The sequence below is a fragment of the Anomalospiza imberbis genome, chromosome 1 (assembly GCF_031753505.1).
Source record: "Anomalospiza imberbis isolate Cuckoo-Finch-1a 21T00152 chromosome 1, ASM3175350v1, whole genome shotgun sequence".
NCBI classification, from domain to species: Eukaryota; Metazoa; Chordata; class Aves; order Passeriformes; family Viduidae; genus Anomalospiza; species Anomalospiza imberbis.
The window spans coordinates 51,154,399-51,179,747 of record NC_089681.1 but is presented as its reverse complement, the minus strand read 5'-3'; the positions used below and the strand labels follow the sequence as shown (position 1 = coordinate 51,179,747).

Sequence of the window (25,349 nt, the reverse complement as noted above, 5' to 3'; positions counted from 1 at the left end):
TCCTGTCTTCTTGTGCAGATCTTGAAACTATACTGAATTGCACCAATATAATTCCTTTCACTCTTTGTGAAAGCAGGTTTCATGGAAAGGGAACATGGAAAGATCTGGGTCAGGAGCCCCATAGTATATGCTCCTTCAAATCAGTACATATTGCCAGCATGGTTCATTCTGGAGGAGACCTCAGACTCAGGATATATCCAGTCCAGTGCTATGGGGATGGAAAAGATGTTCTTTCCATCACACTTTCACAAGAGCCTCCTTGAACACATACAGAGGACTTGCTGAATAACTGCAACACAACTGATAAGATTTTTCACATTTCATTTAGTGAAAAAGCTCCATGTAACTCAGCTGTAAACTGATGACACAGCCTCATCATCCAATAAAAAAAAAATAGAGGAAGTAAAGGTTAAAGGTACTGTTCGGGAGGGATAAGCTTCAAAATAATTTTTGAAAGGTCATTTGGAAGGACAAAAAGTTGCTGAGGTTATTTCCTACTTTATTTCTAAATATCTTAGGATGTTCTGCTTACAAAATACATATCACAGCTGCTCCCACCTTTTGTCAGAATGATTTACTGTGCCAGATTCCAAACACCTGTGACTGCTCTATCAAATGCATTTCTGAATACAACAGGACATTTTGCTAGAACGGACCCAATGATTTCCATATGATGATGTGATGTGGGGATAAGTGTCATCAGACCAGCTGTCCTCACAAGGGTCCTTCCACCTTAAATTATTTTGTAAGCCTGTATCTGCTTACCTACTGATACTTCTAAAGCCCAGAATAGCCCGAACTTATCAAAGAAATGGTTACAAGTAAAGCAAGAATTATAAAAAGGCTTATCATGAGTTTCACTGCTCCTCTCTAGAGGTCTGAATATATGGTAGGAATTTGTACATAGCTGATACCTTAGACATGGGGGAGAAAAAGAACTCAGAAAAAAAATTCCACATCATCTTTCTGTAAACTACAAACAAATGCCTATGCCATTTTCAGACTGAGCAGACAAAGAACAATTCCTCTGCTGCAATCACAGCAAAGAAGCAATTGCTAATTTAGCAATAAAAACAATATTTGGCAATAAATAATAATATTGCTACTTTAGCAATAAATAATTGCTTATTTAGACCATTGCTACTTTAGAGAAGTCAAGGTATTCCTGTTCACAAAGCAGTTGGTGTATATTGTTTCCATCATATTGTGTCCTTGTAATTCAAAATAGAACAGACAAAAAGCATTTTTTTTTGCTTTTTTACTTCCTAATAGGACAGGTGTTAACTGTGGAATTACACAAGTTTATGAAACATCATAAATTTGTTTTGGATTTCTCTTTTTTTTGCTGTACATCTGCTGACATTTAACTTCATTATTAAAAATTCAGTTTCTACTTGGCTGGCATAAAAAATATGAATATATTTGATGTGAAAATACCATTTACACAACTGATCTTCAAATAATTAACTGTTTTCCAAGCAACAGAAAAAATAATCTCTGTGAAAACACACTGCAGCTTTGCCGTATCATCAAGTGTTGTGAATATCTCCACAGTGAGGGGTTTAGCAAACAAAAAGGAAAAAGACTGAGGACTAAGTCTAGCTGAACGATGAGATACAGCCACCTGACTTTAGAAATAGCCTATTAACTGCCCACTGTATAATGAGTAAATATCAGGTGAACATGAACTTGCCGACAGTTATGGAGAAAAAGCCAGTTGTGTCAAAATAAATGGGTACTACAGAACTGACATGGTAGGCTGCTTTTCTTAATAAGTTGTGCTGGCTGGATTTATTGTTTCTGCAATTTACCAGGTCTCTTCAGAAAGATGGTCTGTTTCTTTGCTAAAAGTTACCTAGCAAATAGTTGCCTGAATGTGAGGTTCATCTGCAGCTCTGATTTATCTTAGATCTGTTTGGCATAACTGCATATGAGAAAGTAATCATTAGGTGCCTGAAACAGTGCTGCATCTATTGAATGGAGCAAAAGGGAAGAACCTTCCTTAAGAAAGCAAGGTGCAGTACTGATAGTCAAGAATTCTCTGTTCTTGGAGTCAATGCTCTTATATTTGGATGAAGGTTGACCATTGAATAAACAAACTGCACTATGTGCAAGCCACACATATGTGGAAAAAAAACACCTGATGGCTGAGGGACACATTCAGCTCAAGTAATTTTTCTTTTTTAATGTGAAAAACAGACTAAGATACAGAATTCTGCTTCTAGTTTAGCTTCTAATATTATTTGTGAAACACTATTCTTTTTAAAATTGTTCACAGAATTTCTCCCTGAGATGCAGCTTTCTATACTGCTGCATCAACTCTACTTCTGGAAGCTCATTCATCTATCACACTTTTAACCTTGTTATCACATGTAACCAAGTAAAGGTAAGAAAAATGCATTTTCTGAAGATGAACATTATCTTCAACTCCAGGACCACTGAAAGGCTCAAAGTACAGTGCTCTTTTCTTTTCTTATGGCTGGAGCATCATTTTCTTGGGAACTACTCATCCTTCTTGCTCCTTGTAAACTCATTTAACACGTGAAAATGCCACAAGATTACGTTTTTTTTACCACTATTTTTCCATGTTGATGTGAAAATGCCATTTCCTTTAACATTGTTGCCAAGAATGAAAAAAGATTTAGAGGCCTGGTTCAGTATAGAGTAACAGTATTCACATGCACATTTCTGGCAGAATTTGCTGCAAAATTATGGGTTGGTTTAATGCTATGGAATAGAAAAATGGCAGCTGCTGCTGCTACAATAAAGGGTAGCAAGAATTCCAGCTGTGGATATGCAATTCCTCTTTCAGTGTAATACAAGAAGTGATATTTCCTATGACTAAATGCAATGTGCAACTTTGGCTTGTTTCTCTCTAATCTTGTGTTTTCAGCTACTTAACTTTCTTCAGGACTGAAAAAAACAGATGCTCAATGCACTACTCCCACAAACAAAAGTATCCATGGAATAATTAATGAAAGCTGTGTAATTTCTTTTTTTCTGTTTGTGAATCAACCCATAATTTTAATCTCTTCTGATTTCTGTATAAACATTTATTTTTAGCTTCAGAGATGAAAAGCTGACTGGCTTGGTAAAGAGACATTCAAAAGAAATAAGGCATAGGAAAATTTAATAGCTATTAGATATAAGCATAAAAATGCCATCTGTATATAAACTCCAAGCAGCATATAAGAAGAAAAAAAAAAGCAGCTGACATGTTTGAATGTCTGTATGTCACTGGTAAATTAGCTACTGTAGGAATTTTCCAGTACTAGTAATAAGAGATATGACATTGTCTTGTCGTGGAGCTGATAGGTGGTGAAGGAAACATAACACAGTCCTGGCCCATTAGATTTGCAAAGACAGAATTTAATAACAGAATGTCTTGTTGCATTATGTTACAGACTTAACCACCAAAAACTGCAAATTCAAATCTGGACCATCCTGAAGCTTCTGTGGACCTCTGCCACCTCCTTTTTCAAAGCTTTTTATGCCATTTATGGAGAAAAAGTAAGTTACATTATCACAACAAACCATAACAGGTGACAGGTCTCAAGTTCCTGCTTCACTTCCATCTCCACTTCAGCAATACTAGAAGGGCGACTGTCTGGCACAATGCTGTGACAAGGTGTGGGGCTATTGCGTCCAAAGAAGAGAAGGATCACAGTTACTCCTCCTCCCAGAGAGTACTTTTGCTGCTGGGTCACCAAAAATTACAGTCCATGTGGTACCAGCTAATTATTTTTCTGGTTGAATGGATACGTGTAGATGTTAGGCTGTAAGAGAAATTTGCCAGCAGCTGAGGCACTGTCAGATGAATGCTTTTCCTTCTACTGAAAGTGCTACCTCTGTCTCACAAATATTTTCCTTCACTGTTTTGCCTCCTGGGATGTTTCCTCAGCTATTCCTTTTGAGGGCACATTTGTTCCTTGATGAAGCATATAGCTATGTCTCAGCTTATGGCTAAACTGAGGAAACCAGGACTGCTCATTAGTCCCAGCAGCCTGGTGCATACCCTGACTTCATCCAGGCTCTCAGGTGAAACTGAGAATGATCACCCTATGTCCAGAGCGTTTGGGATCCAAATTAACCAGCATACCCAAAAAACTAGCGCATGTGGTGTCCATCTGTCTTGCAGTGGAGCTCCTGCAAGAAGGACTTAGTGGCCAAGGAGGCGCTGGTCTTGTAGGAAAGCAGAAGAACGTGAAGGGGATGATACAGCCCATTTGTTGTTAGCAGTTCACAGTCATTTGTCTCAAGTCTTACTATCTGGTGTTCACGTGCTGCTTAAGCTGTCTCCTGTAGCAGAGATGTGGAGCTGTAATCGCCTCACCTCCTGAGACTTGTTACAAGCAGAATGAAACACCCTGAGGCACCCTAGCACCAGCTTCCAAATTTTCTTCTCAAAAAGTTTTGCTGAGTTACAAAACAGCCATGTGAAGAGCTAAATTGCTCTCTTTTTAAAGATCATCCATGCAGAGATACTAATACAAAAGGAGGGCGAAAGCTTGTTTGAAGATGAGGTCATAGCAGGCCATGAGCTCTTCTGCAGTGAAGTTTTATAGCTTGTTACATCATCTTAAACCCATAAAAAGCCTACTTCAGGACAAGAGAGTGAACATCACTCATACAGCATTACTTCTACAATAGTCTGTAATATTGATGTTATTAGAGAAAAACACAGGACTACATCAGCCCCCTTAATTTTGAAAGGTTGTATACGTGGATTATCAAAATGTTGGCAGCTAGATGTTAGTAAGACTTCACCCCAAAAAAGTCTCAAAGTGTCTTCTTCAAAGCTTGATAAAAAGCCACAGCTCAAAAATCAACAAACAGAAAAGACTCCAAGGAGTCTTTTATATATATCTATATCTATATATATATATATATATATTTATATTTATATATATTTATATATTTTATATATATATATATATATATATAAATAGGCATTAAATAAATGCCTATTTACTAGGCATTGGGACAAAAACCAGAGGAAGTTCATTGTGCAGAGCACATGTACACATACGTTTACAGAACTTCAGATTACAGCTTGCATAGAGGGACAGAGGTATGAAATGCCTGATACCAGTACTCTGGCACTTCACTTCCTTCACTTCACATTTTCAAATGATATAAAAATAGACTTGCATTACTTTCTGACAGGACCAAGGTTCTTCAGTTTTGATCTACATACAACTACATTAATAATAGATTAAGGGCTGCTATCAAAGCATGATCACATGCTCCAGAAGGAAGAAACTACAAAGTACAGCTGTCGAATACCTCTCACTAGCTAAAGCAAGGGCAAACTAACTGCATCTGAACTTCTAGGACATTTGCTGGTCTATTCAACCTCTCTTTAACATTTCATTCCTGACTTGCATGCACATGACACAAACTAGCATTCTCCTTCTTACTGACCTTGGACAGATAAGGAAAGCAAAGACTTTTTTCTGTAAAGATGACAGTATCATTGTAGGACATAATTCAATAAAAGAAGTGCCTGCAGAGAGCAGGAGAAACTGTGACATTAATATTTTGTTAGTTGATACTGAAGAAGTAGCATGTGACAGGTTTAATTAGTATCTCAATTCAGTTTCTCAAGGATTACTCAAAACTGAGGAGATGGTATCACTTCAAAGTGCAAAAACTAGAAGTAATCATTTAACGACTTATTGTTTCCTTGCTAACTATGCTGCTGTCTTAAATATGCTAGTCTGTTTAACCTGATTTTTAAAACAGCTGTTTTGATTTAATTTCTGATAAGCATCCAACAGCAAAACAAGCATCAAAAAAAAGACAGTCCTTCACTGTCTTTCCTTCTGCCAGAGTTCACTATAAAGTCTGCAATGTGGACATTTCTCAACACCAAAGAGAAACCAAGCACACAGAACTTCGTAAAATTACAACAAATAGCTAAAATATGCATGGACATCCCCTTTGTCACAGACATGATCTGCATGAATATTTACATAGAAACATAGAATTGTGAAGGCTCTAAGATCATCAAATCCAATGGCAAAATCTTTGATCACAGGTACTCTGGAGGGCAGTGAGATATGGGCAAGATGAAGACAGGCCAAAATAGATCTGAACTTTTGGTGACTCATCAGCAATCATGAAACAGGACAGTGACCTTTCCTGCTAAGTTTTTTTCCTGGTTAGCTACTCCAATATATATACTTCTATTGGCTCTCAGATGATGCAAGACAGAAAAGTATTTCCTTCAAAGGAAATTCACAAGTACCAAAATAACATCAAATGACCCTTGATAGTGTATTACTACTTCTTGGACTACTGCAATCTCTCACCCATATTAAAAAACTTTGAAAAAGAGAACTGACTGGAGTATAAAAGTCTAGATTTTCCATGAGTAGACAAATACAAGAGATATATTGTGAAAATTATACCCTATAAATTAAGCCTGGATTTTCACTAGACTCTGGCAGGACACAGCACAAGAAAAACCCGTTCTCCCAAGAAAGTCTACAAAATGAAAATAAACCCAACATAAAAATAGGAGAAACATATGACCAAAATTGTAACCTGTTGTCAATATTTTTAACTCACCAGGCAATAAAGTAGTGATAGGAAACACAAGAGATTAAATTACATGGAAAACAGCACTTCTCAGATGAACCTGTTTACAACAGAAGAGAAGAGTGACAAACCTGATAGAATATTAAATGGGATGAGCAATAGGACCAGAGTAGGTATTTCATGTGTTAATAAAAAAACAGTGTAAGTCAAACATAAAAGCAAAATAAGTTTTAATATTTGCATCCTGTATTAAGGATGTGCATTCCTTTGTAAATAATCAGAATGGCAGTTAAATGCAGATTTTGTAGCTGAAAGATGTGATTAACCAAGAGTGACGTATCGTGGAGTGCTCATAGTGGACAGTAACCTTTCATTTATGATTGAGGTTAACTTCCATTTCTGAGGGTCACTAACTTAATCATATTTGCTTGAGTTAATGTTGATCTTCTATAATCATAGCAAAAAAAAAAAAAAAGTTAGTAATGCCTGTCTGAATGGAGCTAATTTAATCATATGACCTTCTCCATCTTATTCTCCATCACCCTATGGCTATATGACTTCTTCTAACCAGACAGCAAATTAATGGACTCTAAGTGGCACAGTATGCTTAGCTAATTTATTCATACATTTCTGAAAATTATGAGATGCTAAATTAGTGCATTATGCTGTTTTACTGTTTCCATACCTTTATCAAAAGGAACCTACTATTGCAGTATCTGGGCTTTACATAATGAGATCATTTCCTTTGTCAAAAGAGTAATCCAAATGCCAAAGAGTTCAAGCAGTAAAGCTTGGATGCTGATTATTCATACTGTGGGAAAGGCAGCTCTGCAGCCACTGGAGTGTCAAAGCAGCTACTGTCAGAGAAAACACTTTACACCTCCTCTGCTGCTTTTGCAAGGGCTACTCCTAAGAGAACGTGTGTTTCTGCAAGTGTGTGTTGGTAACCCTGACTTAGCTGGTGATGTCTCCATCACTGATTTTCAGGTACTAATATTCCAGCAACTTATACATTCTGGCAGTGCTGGCTCCCTGTTTAGAAACATAAAGATCAAATCTTCTCAAATCCAAGTGATGGTAAAGGAAGCATGAAGCACTTAGCCTCTCTGACTATCAGACCTCTGATAGCTCTGATACCACTGCTTTGCAGCAGTTAATAGCAATCAAAATGTAATTATTGTGGAGAATATGGCACCCAAAGAACTTCATCAGCACTGGTAGCAGAAACCAGACTTCTTGATTCCCATGCTCCTTCCATAACCTATTTGGAAGCTTTTTTAAAAATCAATTGCTATTAGATTTTTATGTCAGGAAGAAGCCTTCTGAAAAGAAGTGAACAGCAGGATTTCTGAAAGGATAACTTCAAACAATTGCAAAGCTATGGACTGAATACTGGTCTGAAAAGTTCTGCAGATGTATTAAAATTACAAAACCTCTGGAAATTGGAGGAGGGGAAATTGCAGGGCAAAGACAGACTTTCACTGAACAGCCAAGTTTATCTGGTACCACAGCTCCCTCACTCCTCAGTTCATTTCTCTTATATTGAATGCCAGCAGTTATGGCAATATTTAGAAATCATCAAAACTCACTTTAATCAGCTATTAGATACAGTAACAGCAATAATATTCATGGTGAGTTTATTGCCTTACCAGAACTGTATCTCTCTTTGTATTTAATAGAAAAAATGTACAACTAGGCCATGGATAATTTTCAGAAGCAGTATGTAGGACAAAAGAAATGTCCCTTATGAAACAAAATCTACATTCTACCCATGTAGACCTTGCAGCATCACATATTTATATGAAACACAGTAAACCAGCTAATTTATTACAAAACACAAGACAGTGATTTATTGGTCCTTTGTCATGCTGCGAGAAAATTCTTGAAGTCTCTCGAATTTTAGTCTCACAGAGTTATGTTTTGCAACACCCTAGCAATTCTGTCCAGTTGAATGTTGCACCTGATTCCAGGCAGAACACAACCCTCTAATCATCAGGCACAGAGAAGATGGATCCCTATTCTTTAACCTTCAATTAGCACTTAGCTACATTAAGCACGCCGAGGGCAAGATTAGCCACAAATGCTTCCAGGGGCACCATACCCTTACTGGTAACCTTTGCACGTAGAAAATATGTATTTCACTCAGAACCAGCAAGTGGAAAAATATGTAGCAGAGAGGGTTGGACAGCATATAATTAAACTTGCTTTGCATATTAGGTGAGAGACCAAAGTAGAAGCCATCAGTCTCTGTCTGCGAAGCACCTCCCAAGGCTGCTGCAGCAGAACCACAGAGCTTTGCAACACCAGGTAGGTACAGGCTGCACATGATCAGTGAAACACAGGCTTTTGTTCTGGCAGGACTGAGACATCCAAATATATCCAAATATAGGACCAGATTCTGCACAGCGCTGAAGTCAATAGGAACTGAGGGTATTCAGCACGTAAAGGAATTCACACAGCAGGCTATCAGAACAAGCCTTGTTTTAGCTATTTTAGGCAATCAAATTTAAGTGGTTATGCTGAGTTTATTTTACTCATTTGATGTTGGCTTTATCATTCCAGGATTTAAATGCAGTGAAGCTTTCCACTGCCTAGTCAAACTACCAGATATAATATATTATATTTTCTTTAAGGATATGATTTTAGGGAGCATGCTGGTTTCATTACATTATACAGTGGGGGAAAATACATATTTGTAATCTTAAAAATCTCATCAAACACAAAGCAATCACACCCTGAACAACTAAAGCAGTATGCTTTACTGAACCTCTCAGTGGTTTTTTCATGTGTATGTCAGCATGTAAAACTGAACAAATCATCATGGACTCACGCTTACTCAAGCTCTGAGTGTTTTTTTTGAACAGTACTTTCTACTTCTAGAGTCCATGTCAGTGAAAAGTCAACTAATAGAGATGCTTAGAAATTAATTTATTTCAGGTATGCTGTAAGAACTATAATCAGCCATAAATCCTTTTGCCCTATTTGCATTTGCTGAATTTGCCTTAATTATACTGTTGCCTAATTATGAAGCTCAGTCTAGAGGGGAACTTGCAAGAAGCAATGATGCAGAAAGCAGAGGACAGTTTATTCCACTTCATGGATTTACAACTTTCTGCTACCGCAAACCATTTGGAACAGACTCTATTTGTGAGGTCATTAACATGTAAACAGTGTCACACTGAAGATGCATGGCAATGACCTACCATGCTAATGAAAAGTGATATTGAGTTTGCTAATTCAGATAAGGGTACACAGATTGCCTTTTCTCCAATGTGCAAGGGCCTGTCACAGAAATAAATGCATGGTCCTTGTTGCAATTAATTTGATTCTTGTTCTTTTAAAGCTTTACTTGTAGATTTAATTAAAGCTTTCATGCAGCACACACTTTCAGGAAGTATCTATGTTTAATGGCTTTTTCTCCTAAATTAAAGAAATGAGTGAAAGTTAAGATTCAAAGAAGAACAAGAGAGCATAAAATGAAAAGCTGTGCTTAATACAGTAAGTATTAACTTGTTTTGACATAAGCAAATATGCAGTATTTATATAAATTTCGAAAATTAGTGTTATATTGCAGCTTTCCTGGTGAAATAATTTTCAATTGCTTAAGATAATTTTTAAGATTTTTGAATATAAAATATTGCATGCTTTGTTTCAATCTGGAGGTAAGTATTTTAAAGGCCTAAATCAGTTTTTAGATAAGAAAAAAAGAAACAAATAAAAACAGTGTACAGTTTTCCCAGGAAACTAAAGAAACAATCCCCAATGCAAAAATCCCCAGAGAAAATGCAGAGCACAGAGAATGAAAATAAGGCAATCCTAAAGAAATATTTTCCAGGGCATGACAGACATTATAGTATCTGGGGCAGGGGTAAAGGAAAAGGGGATAAAGAATAGGAGTAGTAAGTGAAAGGAGGAGCAGAGTAAGAACAGAAACAGATGAAAAAGTAAATGGCCAGGAGAACAAGGAAGCAGGCTTAAGAGCTGCCACATTACTGGACAGAGGTCTGGACAAGACACTTCCATGAATACTCAGTACTACTCCCCCAGAATAGGTTCATGATGCTTTGGATTCCATCAAAAGTTGAAACTGCATTTACCCTTTAATAAAAATATATGCTCTCTGTTCTTACTGGGAGCACATTATTATCAATATGCAACCAATGAATTTTGTTCTGTAATTTATTTTTTTAGAGCATAGAGTAGGTAATCCTTTTGGCTTACTAACACTCTTAAAGGTTTCTCTTCTTTTGTTAGTTTAAATTATCTTATGTAACCTTAATCATATTAAAGTGCAGACATGGTTCCTCCCCATGTAGGTAAGCAGAAAGGAAAGTCCTTCTGCAAGGAACACCTGGATATTACAGCTAAGGAACAGAGCTGTAATCTACCATGTATCAGAAACATGACAATCTGACCTGAAAAAAATCAGTAAATACAAAGCATTCAGTATTTCCTCTGCTTTTGAAAATACACTGTAAGCCATGAACTTAGCTGATCAGAAGTGACCTTTCCATTGACAATTTCCAAACAGGACCATAAATGGCAAAATACAAGCCTTTATACCTAAAATGTAAGCAAAAACTATGTAGCTGCAGCAAATATTGTAAATTGCACTGCTATACTCAATAAGAATGTGTTGATGAAATCCATACCTGAAGGTTTTGTTTTGGACAACTGATGTCAACACAGGAGGAAAGAACACTATCACTTTGAAATAGGACGTGCAGAGTGGCCTAATTGCTCTGAAACAGCTGATTCTCTCATTCCTGTTTAACTGTGAAATGCACAGGCTGGCAAATGTTTTCCTTTGCCTTTCCTTCAGACAAGACGTGTCTCTGGTAGCTCCAACTTTTGTTTTCATGATCAGAGGAATCATGGAGTGGGAATGAGGGAGAGAAGCTACCTCCCTCTGCATGTGAACTGAGTATAATCAAGACACCACCAGACATTTGGTTCAAAATCTCACCAGGAGATCTCAGTTTAATCGCAGAAACAGCCCTGAGCTTCAGCCACTAAAAAGAAAAATAAATGTGCGTCTTTATGTTCACCAGCTCAGTACTCATACTCACAGGAGCAGATATTTCACAGCACAAGCCCTACAACACTCTGCTCAAACTACTGCTTCTTTTTATTTGGATCACAGTGTCTGGTTGGCACAGGAACTGACAGATTAGGCAAGACTTTCTTGACAGTCTTAGAGATTTCTCACTGTAGCATACACTAAATGTTACAGTCTAATAATAATAGGAATAACAAATCCTTTCTTGCACATTTGTAAATGAAATGGAGTTATGATTCTAACATGTTAAGATAATTCTCATAAAAAATAAATTCTTTTGCAACAGGGTGTCTGGGGCTGAAGAAATGCCAGGCAGGCTTTGCTAGATATGCAAGCACACAGCACAGTCCATTTCTCTGGTTCCTTGCTTGATGAGCTTTTGTGAACTGAACTGAACTGAACTGATGTTCAGTTTCAAAGCTGATGCAGCCTTCCCAGCTACACTTTACAAGTGCAATATTGCCCTGAAATTAGGAAGGACCCTGGTCAGACAGAATCCTTGCATAGACTCTCAAGTGGAAACAGAAGGTAAGAGTCATTAGGAGTAGCAGAAGAAAGCACCTAAGATATGGTTCCTTATTCTCTCATGCCAGAAATAGGTAATTAGTACAGGAAATCAATGACCAAGAAAAATGACAGAAAGAAAATTTGGAAATTAATAATGATTTTGGTGATCTAGACATCACAGAAAGCAAACAGCCACTGTTCTTTCCTTTGGGGACCTGTCAGTCTACTCTTCAAGGGAGCTCAAGGTGTACTTTAGGCAAGAAAGGAAATGTAAAGGAGAAGTAGGAAAAGAAGCCAAGACTAGAACATTTTCCTTGTGAATTTAACACTCAAAGAGTGATGGATGCTGCCTTGAGGTGGATCATCATTAACCTGGCCATAACCCCTGCAGATAGGCTCAAGAAATATACTTCAGGTGAAGCATCTCCCAGGGGATTCAGCAATAGAGAACAGATTTCAGATAACAAGCTCAACCAAAAGAAATATCACTCAGTAGAAGCTATCACAATACTAATGACTACAACACCTCAGTGCCCTGTGCTGGCATCACTCATCAGACATCAACATCTTGTTACAGCTGTTCTTATCTGCACCACAGAAGTGACTAAGCCTGTGGCTTACTCGAGCGACAAAGTATTAGGGTTAGATGCACTGTATGATTTCTTCTACCCATTTTTCTTTAAGCATTTTTCTTCTGCTTGTCCTCCTTGAGACCAGGAGAAATACAATGCATCCTTCACCTTATTCCCTGTAGTCCCATCTTTTGCGGACATATTCTGTCAATCAGTTCAATATTTCATAATGCCATTTTGAAAACTAACACTTCAATCTTTTAGAAAAAATACAGGCCAACATAAATTATGAAGTAAGTTTTGGTCTTAAATGCAGCATAAATTCTCTACTTTCTGTTAACACATTTACAATCACATAAACTGTAATGGCAGTTTGGCTTTTAGAGAAACTAAGATTCCAACACCATTACTCCGTTGTAAAATAAATACTAAAACATGAAACTCATCTTCCTATTTGTGTATTTAAAATGGAAGTATTTAAATTAATTTTTGAGGTATCTGTGTATACAGAAATGCAATTTCACAGTAAAACCCACATAAACAACACCTTTTTTTTCCTGAGGGAAAATTTTGAAACAAAGTGAATGAAAATTATTCACCTTATACTGTCTTTGAAAGTATAATTCAACAATGATGGTTGATAATGGCAAAATTTCAGTGCCTAGAATGACTGCTGTTGACAGAAAGCATGATTGATTTGGGAACAAAATTTTTAAGAAAACTAAAACCCAATGTCAACAGGCAAATTAAAATTTTATTCAATACATGGTTTTATAGAGAAGACAGGCTGCTCTGGTAAGAGTACCTCAACAAGAGTCACATGGGATGACAACACAAATACTCAAATACAATGGTAACTTCTTACATACACTTAGCTGTCACTATCATCTGTTTCTCTCCCAAGTGCATGTATGGTGTCTCAGAGTTACACATAAAAAGACAGGCTATCAGGCTTATCCTACAGGAATATATGGATTCCACAATTTCTAAATGCAATCAGTATTCAATTCAAATCCCATATATTACTTTAGAAAACAACAGAAAGCTTTGAACAGCATGGAAAGAACAGAGATGTCTCTAGGGTGCATAAGTATTTATTTTCTCTACAGTTACATTGTTTCCCTCACGAAATGTCTGGTACCTTCACCAAACAAGTAGTGTCCCCTCTAAGGACAGAAAAATCTCCAAACCTCACCTCATCTGCAAATGTATTGCTTGACATTAATGGAGCACAGATAATAATTTGTGTTGTGGTTTAGGAATGGCCTTCTCCAGTTTAGTGTTCCCACTGAAACCACTCCAAATCAAAGAGACATTCCTTCACTCCCAGCTCCTCCCTCTCTCCCTCTGGGGTGGGCAGGAGAGCAGAATTGGAAGTACAAAAAGTAAAGGTTGAGATAAGAACGATTTACTGGAAACAGCAATGAGATAAGAAACAAACAGTAACAGCAACAATACTAATGACAGAGGGTACAAGAAAGAGGAAACAGAGACATGCCCCTGAAAACACTGGCAGCTCCCGAATACACTTCAGAAAGAGACAATAAAATTTAAAAAAAATTACTTACAGTATGTTAATGTTTATTTACATTTTTTTCTACGGCGAAATGGAAAAATAAGCCTTGGCTATAAAGCAATACAATCAGATCCAAAAGAATCAGAAGATACAAGGAATCAGTGTAAGAAATAATGACTCGAGATAGATTTAAAATAATTATGTAATGTATTTTAATTAAAAATAAAATCCCAATTCTGACCCTGCTTGCTATCTGTGCATAAAAACTAGATATTGCATATCTGTAAATAAAGCATACAGCACATAGCACAAAAATGTGTTTTTTAGTAATGGTGATTTAGTAGAACACCCTCCTTGCCTTATTTTGGACACAAAATATTATCCAAAGATTTCAGTATGTCGGCATTGTAGACTTTGCAACATTCAACAAAACTCCTGGAATATTCCCATATCATTTAAGTCTAGCTTACAAGACAATTACAGAAATCCACCCTTATTTTTGGTTACAGGATTCTACGATACGAGCCTATGTAACTCTGCATATTTAAAGATGCAGAAGAGATCACAGGTGTAGTCTAACAGATCAAACAGCTCAAATACATTCGTGTTTTTCTGTTCAATCTCTCCTCCACCTACAAGATACAAACATGATCTTGTTTCTGGTTCCAGGAGCAGCTACAGTTGAGAAAACAGGACTGTTTCTAACCTCTTGCACTATTTTTGAATTACTACTGAAGTTTTAAACATGACGACTGCATATTCTCTGGAATTATCCAGTAATCATCCTTAAGGGTTTTGACAGTACTGATTTTTTTGAGACATTATTAATTTAATTATTAGGATCATTTTGCAAATCTAACCTTGTGCTTTCTTCTCTAAGTACTAGGTCAATGGCAATGGGACTGAGCAAACAAGCTAAAAATTAAGTCTCTATACAGAGATACAGAAACCAACACTGAGTATCTGCTAGTGAAGCAGGAGAACTAAACTGAGAATAGACTGCCAGCCTCCTGAGCTCAAGCTAGATACACAAGAAAAACATTCTTCAACTGGGCCCCAACCTACCAAATTCTCGTGAAAAGCAGGATATGTTTTCATACACATTTATATGAAAAAGCTCAATGTTTGTGGAATTAGTTTTATTGCAGGAGGAATTTTGTCCCCTGTGTCACACACCAAGTACCAGGCAATAGAACCTGTAGTCCTATACAGTCTATTACATTAATATTTTAATATATATTAGGCTTTGGGATTGAGATTTCCATACAGACGATGCACCTGTGATGCACTTCTGTTCCAGGGCACCTAACTGGATTATTAGTGCTGGGACACATAATAGCAGATTCCACTCTATAAAGATCTTAACACGATTAGCATTGTGTAAGAATATTTGATAATAATTGTCTCCTATTTCCCTACTTCACCTTTCACAAGCTGAAATGACATGTGAAAAGGCACAAAAATATAATAACATTATACACCTAACTGCTGTGCAGCACTGTTGTTGCATAAGTACTTAATTTCAACCATAATCATAACATATCATTTTTATATCAAGTTCAAACTGAGGAACAGTATCAAAAGCTGCCTTCACAACTTTGCATTTTAATTTGGTGTACATCCTACTCATACCAATATAATGAAATCTTTTTTAGAAAGGAACTTAAAAAAAAAAACCTACAGTCTGTAACTATCTGCCCAAGAATCTGGGGTAAATTGAACTGACCAAACTACCAGGCAATAGTGTCTGGAGTAAAGTCTGATGGCCCACGCACTTAGTTTTTTTTCTGATGCTTTAATTTTCATTAAATGTAGTTGTTAGCTCTTGACAAATGATTAATGACCTCCAAGGGCAGAATCTTTATAAAAAATAAAATCTCAAATACAAATACAGTGGCACTCATTGTCACCTCAGCAATAGGCTTGCCTAACCATAATTACATAACAAAATACTAATGCACTTTTCCTTCTTCAGCCCATGGCACAGGGGTTTTGCCCATCAGAAAATGTGTCAGGAGCAAGGAGTCGTGCCAGTGCCACCTGCCATGCTGAGAACATCACTCATTGCCAGTGTGACACCATCTCCATTCTTCTTTTTTCCCACCTGGAATCAACTGCCAAGCCAAAAGGCCTGCTACAGAATTAATGAGCACTATGAAATTTGCTCTAATCTTAAGAACAAAAGAAGTCATAGAGGACTAACTATGTCCAGACAAAAAAAAAAAAAAAAAAATCTGCTGCCTGACTGAGGTGAAAGGTAAAAAATGCACCAGATGTCAGGAATGCAATAGTGGGAGGAAAGACTGGCAGAGGTACTTAGGCCCATTAAAAAGAATTCTCAATAGCAGTACTCAACTCTTTTTTCTGTAGTATCTATTGACTGGCTAACCAGTAAACACAAGATAAAATAGAAATAATTCTCTGCCAAATATGCACAGCTGTAGGTCCACCTCTGATGATTCATCAGCAGCTCTAGGCATCTGCCAATTTTTTCTTTTTAAATTTTAATTTAGGACGGATCTAGAAGTGGCAGAGATTGCAGTCTGCTAGGGAAAAGGAGCCCACAGCACACAAGGAAAGCAGCACACAAGACAATAGTAACTATTTCAGTGCATAGATGCTCACTTGGATGTTACAGCTTGCATTTACAATGACTAATCAGTAAATTTGAATATGATACTCAGTATAGAAGTGGTAAATTAGCAGTGGCAGAGTACTTGAAATTATGTTTCTCAAAATATAGAACATTTTATAATCCATACCAACTTCCTCAGCTAAAAATAAAACTGTAATGAATCCTGCATTCATTTAAGATTTCCACCAATTTCAGTGAAATTGTGTGATGCGTAAACAGGTGGGGAATTTGGTCCAAAATATTTCCTCCTACTGACAGCCAATCTTGACTGCACTTTTCAGGGCACTCACTTTGCTAGATGGGGAAACAAACACCATGAGGTCAAAATCCCACAATTTCTTCTGGAAGAGTTAATCAACCCAATCTACAAAGTTACTGAATTTGTATCACACTAACAGAAAGACCTTTTCTTGAAGTCACTAGGAGAGTACTTCAAATAATCCTGAGATGCCCTATTCCATCCACTATTATCAGTCTCTGTGCTTGTAAAACTAGGGACAAAAACTGTTTGTAAAACCAAAAGAAACCATTTCAATTCAGGCATTTTCCTTTGTCTGTGGAAAAAGAGAGAAAAAATATAATCCAATTTATCTAAATAATGAAACAGTGTTTCATTTAATGTTCCATTTGTTTCAATTTTGTTTTTGACTTAGCCTTGAGACATGAATCATATTAAAATATAAATTTATTTGCTTATTAAGGCAAGACCATGCTACATGGCTTACTGTATTATATTCTTTTGACATTTTGAAGAAGTACATTTAAATGTTTCCAAACAGAATTTATTTTTTTTAAGGTGTATTTAAAGGAAAATACGTCTTTTCATCTCAGCAACAGAAACAAATTTTGGAATACTGTATCTGTGGAAGAGGTCATTTTTTCTGACCTCCACATCATTACACTGCTTTAAACAACAGTTTAAAAAACTGCACTATACATAAAGTGTCAAATAAGGTAATATGAAATCTGAATTACCAACCACATAAGCAGTTTCCATATATTGCGAAGTCTTAGAGAATTTCAGTTATGAGGTTTAAATTTTAGCTGCTTTAATTAATTTGAAGAATGATTCTGCTTGGTTTCTTGAAGATCAAGTGTTCAAGATAGAAAACATTTAATAATTTTTCCATAATTTCTATAAATGAATGTTTGATGCTTTTTCAAAATATAAACTGAAAAAATATGCATTAAAAAAGTTTGAAGAGCAACAAGAGGGAACATGATAAACTTTATATTGCATTAAAAAAAAAAAAAAAAATTACTGAAATTTGTTCCTTTCAAGAGTATGCTACCACCATATATACTTAAAAATTGATACTAAAATTTATCAAATGCAAGTAACACCCCAACTTCTGTAACTGTGTAAAAATATCTCATAGGTTCCTGTGACTTTTAAATCTAGGTTTAAAGAAAACAGATAACTCCTGAACAGCTGATTTTTGCTGCTGGCCAACAGGATTACACAAGATTAAATGCATCTCATTTTGCAACTAAGCAAGACCCCTAGTATTTTGCGAATCTATTATTTACTCCTTGTACCTGGAAAGCAAGAAAAAGTGAATAGCCTTAGAAAGGGATTTTTTTAAGTTCACAGAAGAACCCTTCTCATTCATTACCTGCTGACAAGAGGGAATGAAGCAAGGCTTTGGGTAAATAAAGAAGCATATAATGGTATTACTAAGGACTGTATTAAAAAAATTGTTAGTTATTGAAAGTTATGCTTCATCCTGCCCTCATTTTTTAGTGCTCTCCCCTCTGACATTCACTCCAGAAATGGTAACTTATGATGTTTATGCATGGTAAATTTTTCATTAAAAAGTAGTAATATGTACACAGCAACAAATGGAAATGCTTGTACATGTCTAACCAATGCTGTAATTTCAACAGTACAAATGAGAAAGAAACTACTAAATAAATTCTAAAAATAGTTATTTAGGCATGAAAATTTCTCATTGACATGGTAGTGATATTTATACCTACTATTTTGCAAATAAGAAAATTCTTTACATTATGTTATTCAAAGGACTCTAATGCACAGTATGAGACATAAGAAACTCTTAAAAAGCTAAATATTTCAGTACATTATTGACCATGTTGTTTTTGTCTTGGTGAAACTTTTACAAAGTATGTTTTTATAAAGAAACTTTCATTATTAGCATTCACTACTCAGGCATGGAACAACATGGCAGATAGTGTGCCTCTGATGACAAAGAAGTTACTTACAGGTAGTAATTGTAGGAGTGATAGCTTCTTCTGCCATGATGGTGGAAGGATTAGGCAGTGGTGGAAAAGATGAAATGGAAGGAAAGAAAAGTCAAATATTAATGTATGAAAAATCAAGATGAAACTGAGACCTGAACTGGTGACACAAATGAAAGGTAGCAAGAATGTGTATCTGGGCATATCATGCAATGTTTCTGGAATAGACAGGTGACATATCTGATCTCCATAAGACTTTGAGCAATACAATATATAATGCATATCCAACTGTTAAATCACACCACCTTAAGGTACACCTACTAAGCAGTGTTATGTATTTAATGTCTGTTCATATCTGCATACACTACACACACAAATATTCCCAATTAAAGTGCTAAATCACTTCTGATTACATCTCATCTGCATTAGGAATAAGGACATAGAAATTCTAGCATAGTGTTAGAAGCTTATGAATAAAGAATTTCAGAATACACTTTAAGCAGCTCCTCTTCCTGTCATAGCACTGTAGAATCTTAGCCTTTCCCTTTTTTTAACTTAAGGCAGTCAGTTCTGCCTTTGAAAGGACTTACTTCCAGAAGGGGAAAATCCATGGCCACAGCTTTTAATATTTCAGCTTTTAAATAACCTTTTAAATTCAGAAGGAAAAGATACTTACTGTCATGCAAATAAAAATCTATCCTTGTGGGCTAAAATTGTATTGGTGGTATTTCTCTATGTGGCAGAGATAAAAATAAGAACTGATCCTGTATCCATGTTATTCCTGCCCACTTGAATGCCACAAAGAACAACTTGGGAGACCTAGCACCACCACCTTGACAAATATGGGCTCTGTCAGCCTTGCATAATCTCTTGGACAGACAGATACTCCACCTAGACATGCACTGTATGAGCACAATGCTCCAGCTATGCTCTTCTGCTTTACATCCTTCCCTCCCCTCCCTCAGTTATGAGCCCACTACAAGCAGGACTGCAACCCTCCAGAAAGGGCACGTTTCAACCCAAATGAATTCCATATATTGAGTGCAATTAAAAGAAGGCTGGAGATCTTAAAACATCTCTGAGCATAATGTCAACTAGCATTCACATGTTGGTAAGATAAAAGACGGAAAGGAACCATGTAGGCATTTGTAATTTTTACAGCACATGCATACAGCCCTTCGACTACAGAGGAAACATGTAAACAGGCCTTGCAAAGGACTATAACTAATGTTAACTTGCCTCTGGCTACATGCTTCAGGCATCCCTTTGAAAACTAGGCTTTCATCAAATTTTCTCTCTCATCTTCTGTGTGAAGATGCCGTTAGAAATATTTCCCAGTTTTTATTCCCATTTTTCTGATGCAAACAGTATTGTTCAAACACAAGACACTACACACTGCATATTTAATCACATGGCACATCTGGAAAATGTATACCTGCTAAAGTTGAGTTTAAAAAGATAACTAAGAATCAGGGGGAAAGCTGCAAAACAGTTGTAAGCCTCTTTGCATTCCATAGGGACCATGGGATCAGGTCCTATCAAAGCACTTACCTGCACTATAAGCAAGTGGTTGTTTTCTAGTTTAGTCATAATTATATTTCCCCCTTCCTTTCTTTTCAGAATTGCTTATTCTCTCACTTTGATTCAGAATCTCATGACACTGCCAACCCTGTTTCTTGCCATATGTTTCCATGAGAGAGATTTAATGTAATTAGTACAAATGTTCTCATACTTCTAAAAGATGTATAATAATTTGAGAAACAACAATAAATACAATTAATCAGTGAAGCACTGCTGCTACTTATATGCAGAATTCCGCCAAATATGTTATAGAGATAAATTATTCCTTATGAAAAAATGCTGAAAATCCAGGAGCTTTATTGTATGTAAATGTCCCATTAAGCATTTGTGTAACATGAGAAAAATTGGAAGTCTCAAACTCCAGCTATTTTTATATTGCTACAGTTGTGAGATTTTCCATATAGAAGTCCTTGAAAAAGAGCACCAAGGTTTTGACTCTCAAGAATACCATACACTGAAAGAAACAGGTAAAAAGAGTATGTTAAAATCCTGCAGAAAGTTTTATACTTGCAAGTTTTATACAAGCATTTCAGGCTGCATGCTAAAGCACCATCCACAACTGAATGGATTTAGCTTTTTTAAGAAATATGGACAAGCTCCATTTTTTCTCCTACATAATGAATACAAACTAAAGTTTCTGTCTATGTATGAAAAGTCTTTTAAAAAAGACTGATGGAAAGATTTTGGCCAACTTAGGCTGAATTTTCTTAAGAGCATAGCTCTTCAGTCACTTCCCGGTAGTAAGGTTATTTTATGTCAATAAACTGTTTCTGCATATAGTGGCAATATTATGCACTTTTAACTCCTTTAGGACTGAATACATAAATTAATTTCATGAATACCACTTGAAGAATAAGGCCCAACTATAAAATTTACCAAAACCAGCAGAGGAGGCTGGCTTCAGAAGGATTGACCCATCAGAATGGAAACATTTGGAACTGTGTCATTACCTCAGTGTTTTCTTCCATCATCTCTCATTTATAGTTGGCCTACAGGGAAAAACACGGTTCAGGGAGAGGAGACTGGAATTTTCCTTCAGCCTTATTATCTTCAGTTTCTATCCTAAGTGTTTGAAATTGTTGGCAAAGGTGTATGTATAACTGAACAGCCTGATTTGCTATCAGGGAATGGGAACAATGTGTTCCCAGCCCAGCTCCACTGAGTGCAAAACCCTTCCTTATCCACGGCCAAGAACCAAGGTCTCTGACTTAAACAAATGCCACAATTAGATGCATTAGAAACTCATGGAAGGCTCAGGCCCAGAGACAGCTGAAAACAGAAACTAAAACCAGGCAAAACAAAATAGCCTTTTTATGATCAGAAAAACTCCATTCTACAACTGAATCAGAAGCCAATGGAATAAAATTTTAATAACTGCTTCGTTACTGCACTCCCACTGCAGCAACAAAATGGCAGTCCCAATGGAAACAGCTGCCCCAAAGACATATAAAGGGCTTTTAAGCAAATGTTGGACCACTAACTTACCAACTTAGGCAAAATTTAAAAATTTAACCTAAGCAGAATATTAAAAAAACCACCAAACAAACAAACAAACAAAAACAAACAAAAAAAACCCAAAAAACAAACAAAAAACCCCCAAAAACAAAAACCAAAAAAACAAACAAAAAAACCCCCAAAAACAGGAATGGAGAAAATAAAGTAGTAAGGGTCTAATTTATGCTAGTCTTGATTTAATTGCTATTGCTTTTCCAAAGGTTGTAGCAACAGTGCTCTCCTATTCACTGCTCCACTTTAAGTTGAAGTTACTTGGGGCATTCTTTATTTTTAATGTTTTTATAAAATCTTATGCAAGTACATCAAAGACTGGGTCTTGCCCAAGATTTAACATTCAGGATCAGATTCAAAATCCAGTTTATTGTGGATCAATTCTGGGGAAATGTTTTGGATGTCTTGTTTTCATCTAACTTTGTGTTAATTCTTATGTGAGAGATACAGAGCGTACCTGAGGAGAGAAAAGGCTACTGGCACTATTCTAACTTCACAGAGAAGAATCATCTCATTGATATGACCATGCTGGAGTTAGGAATAGCTTGCATGTTCCTAGACTACATCACACAACACTTTATGCAAGAATGCTAATGGATAAATAAAAGATAGAACAGAATGGATAAAGAATTATGAACAACCAAGTGGAGAGATAAGAGGAAAGCGCTAACAGTCCTACCCTGCCCCAGGTGCCAAGTTTACAGATTTGGTTTACTTTAATCAAAAGCTGACTGTCCCTATACAAAATGCTTCAGTATCCATCATGTTTCTACCCTCACCAGTGATTCCAAACCATACACTGAATTGCTAGGCCACCTAATCTCTCTGGTTTATGATACAACTGCTTCAGAAGACAATTATATAGTGAAATCAATAATTCTGCTTAATGACTACTAATATTTGCAGAACTTCTTTACAAACTGCTTTGATAATGGGCATATCCAAAGCACATCTCTGTTGCACTGAAAACCTCCTTGAATGTTGGTCTTCTCTATTTGGCTACTGAATTAAAAGCTCAGTAGTCTGATCTGTGAGAATCTGTGGTGCCTGGCACCAACCAAGCAAAGAATGGTCGTTGAGTGAAATGAGGTGGTTACTTAAGCAGTGTGCTGGACAAAATCATGGTTGTAACACAAGAGAAACTGCTTCCAAATCTCTTGACAATGGAAATAAATGGTTTGATATTAAGTTAATCAAGTACTGTGAAGCCCCAGGGACAGAGTCTGTTTTATCTACCGGTACAATCTGAAGATCAGATAGACAAGACTCTTTTCTGTGGAAGAATGAATAACACATTTGCTTTGGGATATGCCTTGGGATAGCAGAATGTGAATGGCATTTTGCTGCAGCCAACTCCAAACAAGACAAGTTTCAAATCACGTAGACTCAGCGTAGTGAAACCCACCACTGTAGCCCAGAGAGTCTGCACATAATAGTGCAGAGAACTAAGTGCTTCTCAGGGCAAAGGTGCCACTGAATTACAAGGTGCTATTTTATTTTTCACTCAGATCTTTACACCAGTAAAGCTCCTGATAAAGTAAATGAAATAAAATGATCAAGAGCAGAAGTCAAACGGCTCACTGCCTTGATAACACTATTTCCCAAAGTAGCACCTAAAATATCGCAGAACTGCAAAATCACTACAGTCACACTAAGCTCGTGGCATGATGTATAAGTTTTCTTCAAATGCATAATGTATACACAGTAACTGAACCACGGTGAAACCATAGGGGCCCTCAGCAGCCTACTGAATTAATGCACCAATAACAATCTATTGAATAATCAGTTCATCTTCTGCTTAAGTCATGAGTGTAATTGTATTCAAGATCATCTATGCTACAGCAGATGCTTTAAGTGGCTTGGGACACAATATACCCACCTCCCAAAACTCTCATTAAAGCCCAGTCACATCCTGTTACACAAATGAACCATCCCTACTTTTTAATATTCACCTCAACTCATTTCAGTTTGTTTTGTTCAAGGGTGCAGCATCATTCTGAGACATATTTAAGTTATTGGTATCATTCTTTCTGTACTACACAGTGAAATTGTGTGTATTTGGCAACAGAGTTCCTGGACTTGTATTTTCAGTAGTTCCATCTCTGTCACAAGCAGGTTTATTCCAAAAACCAAGGAAGCTCACATAATGCACGTTTTCTCTAACAACAGAATTACTATGAATAATAATTACTCCACTGTGGTAGACAAAAGGAATCAAGTATCCTTCTGCATTAATGCAAACACTTAGGATCTGAGCTCTCCTGCCTCTAATAATTGTATTATCAAAGAGTCTTTCTCTAGAGAATTAAGCAGGAGCTGGCATAGCATCCATTTAGCCAGAGACCCTGACACCTTATTCACTTTGAAACTATTTGGATCATTTTGCAATATTCTCCCTTCAAGATTAAGAATAACTTGTCTCTCTTGGGTGAATACATTCTACCTTTGGCAGAAACACTTAAGGAGAGACTCAGAACTGAACAGAGAGCATAATGAATGCTGCTCAGGAATTGTGTGAAGAAGGATTGGCCAGAAAATCCAAGAAGCCTTCCTCCCTGCATGCCAAGTGCTGTGTCTGGCCTTAGGGAGGAGTTTGAGAGTTCAGCTGTTAAAATTGAAGGTATGAACGATGCAAGAAATTGGAAGTGGGAAGAAAAAAGTACTGCAAAGCCAGAACAGACTTCAACCCTGTTACACTGTACTTTACTGAGCAGACTTGGTTACTGGGTCAATTCCATTGCCCCAGTCAGACTCACCCTGGGGCTTAAGTCCCAGTCTCTTCTGTATGGCAGCTTTTGAGTGCTTTACATACCTCTTGTCACAACCTGGCCCCCAGCCCTGGCCACAGCTCGCCTTTCTCTCCATACAGCCCTTCGATCTCATGGCCCTGCCTCTGTCTTCAAGGAGAGTGAAAAGCAGCTACTTCTGTTGCCTGCCCTGAGGCACTGTCAGACAGCTGCCTCCTTTGCTGTGCACCTCCACCGCTCAAATTCTGGAAGAAATTCAGGCAGCTCAGGGGTTTGGACTATCTCAGACCTGCCAAACTAGTTAACATACAATTAAATCACACAGGGTTGGGATGAGCCAAATCAGGCCAGGGTTGCTCTCAGAGGAAAAAAGGGGATAATTCAAGTGGAATAGCAAGGAGGTGAGGATTTATGGGACACAGTAAGGAGACTGTGGCAGAAGTGGAAAGAGAATTTGTCACTCAGCCCCTTTACACAGCACTTG

General features: G+C 36.9%; 1 protein-coding gene across 13 annotated transcripts in view; it reads right to left on the bottom strand.

The window, feature by feature from the left end:
• PTPRM (protein tyrosine phosphatase receptor type M) overlaps positions 1-25,349 on the bottom strand; it is a 445,815-nt gene that overhangs the window by 124,918 nt on the left and 295,548 nt on the right. For 7 of the 13 annotated variants that reach the window (XM_068192138.1, XM_068192146.1, XM_068192169.1 and 4 more), the window contains one exon: positions 19,056-19,085. The exons of the other annotated variants lie outside the window; for them this stretch is intronic. In XM_068192138.1, coding sequence (XP_068048239.1) covers positions 19,056-19,085 — 30 coding nt within the window. The remainder of the gene's footprint in view (positions 1-19,055; positions 19,086-25,349) is intronic. 13 annotated transcript variants of the gene reach the window in all.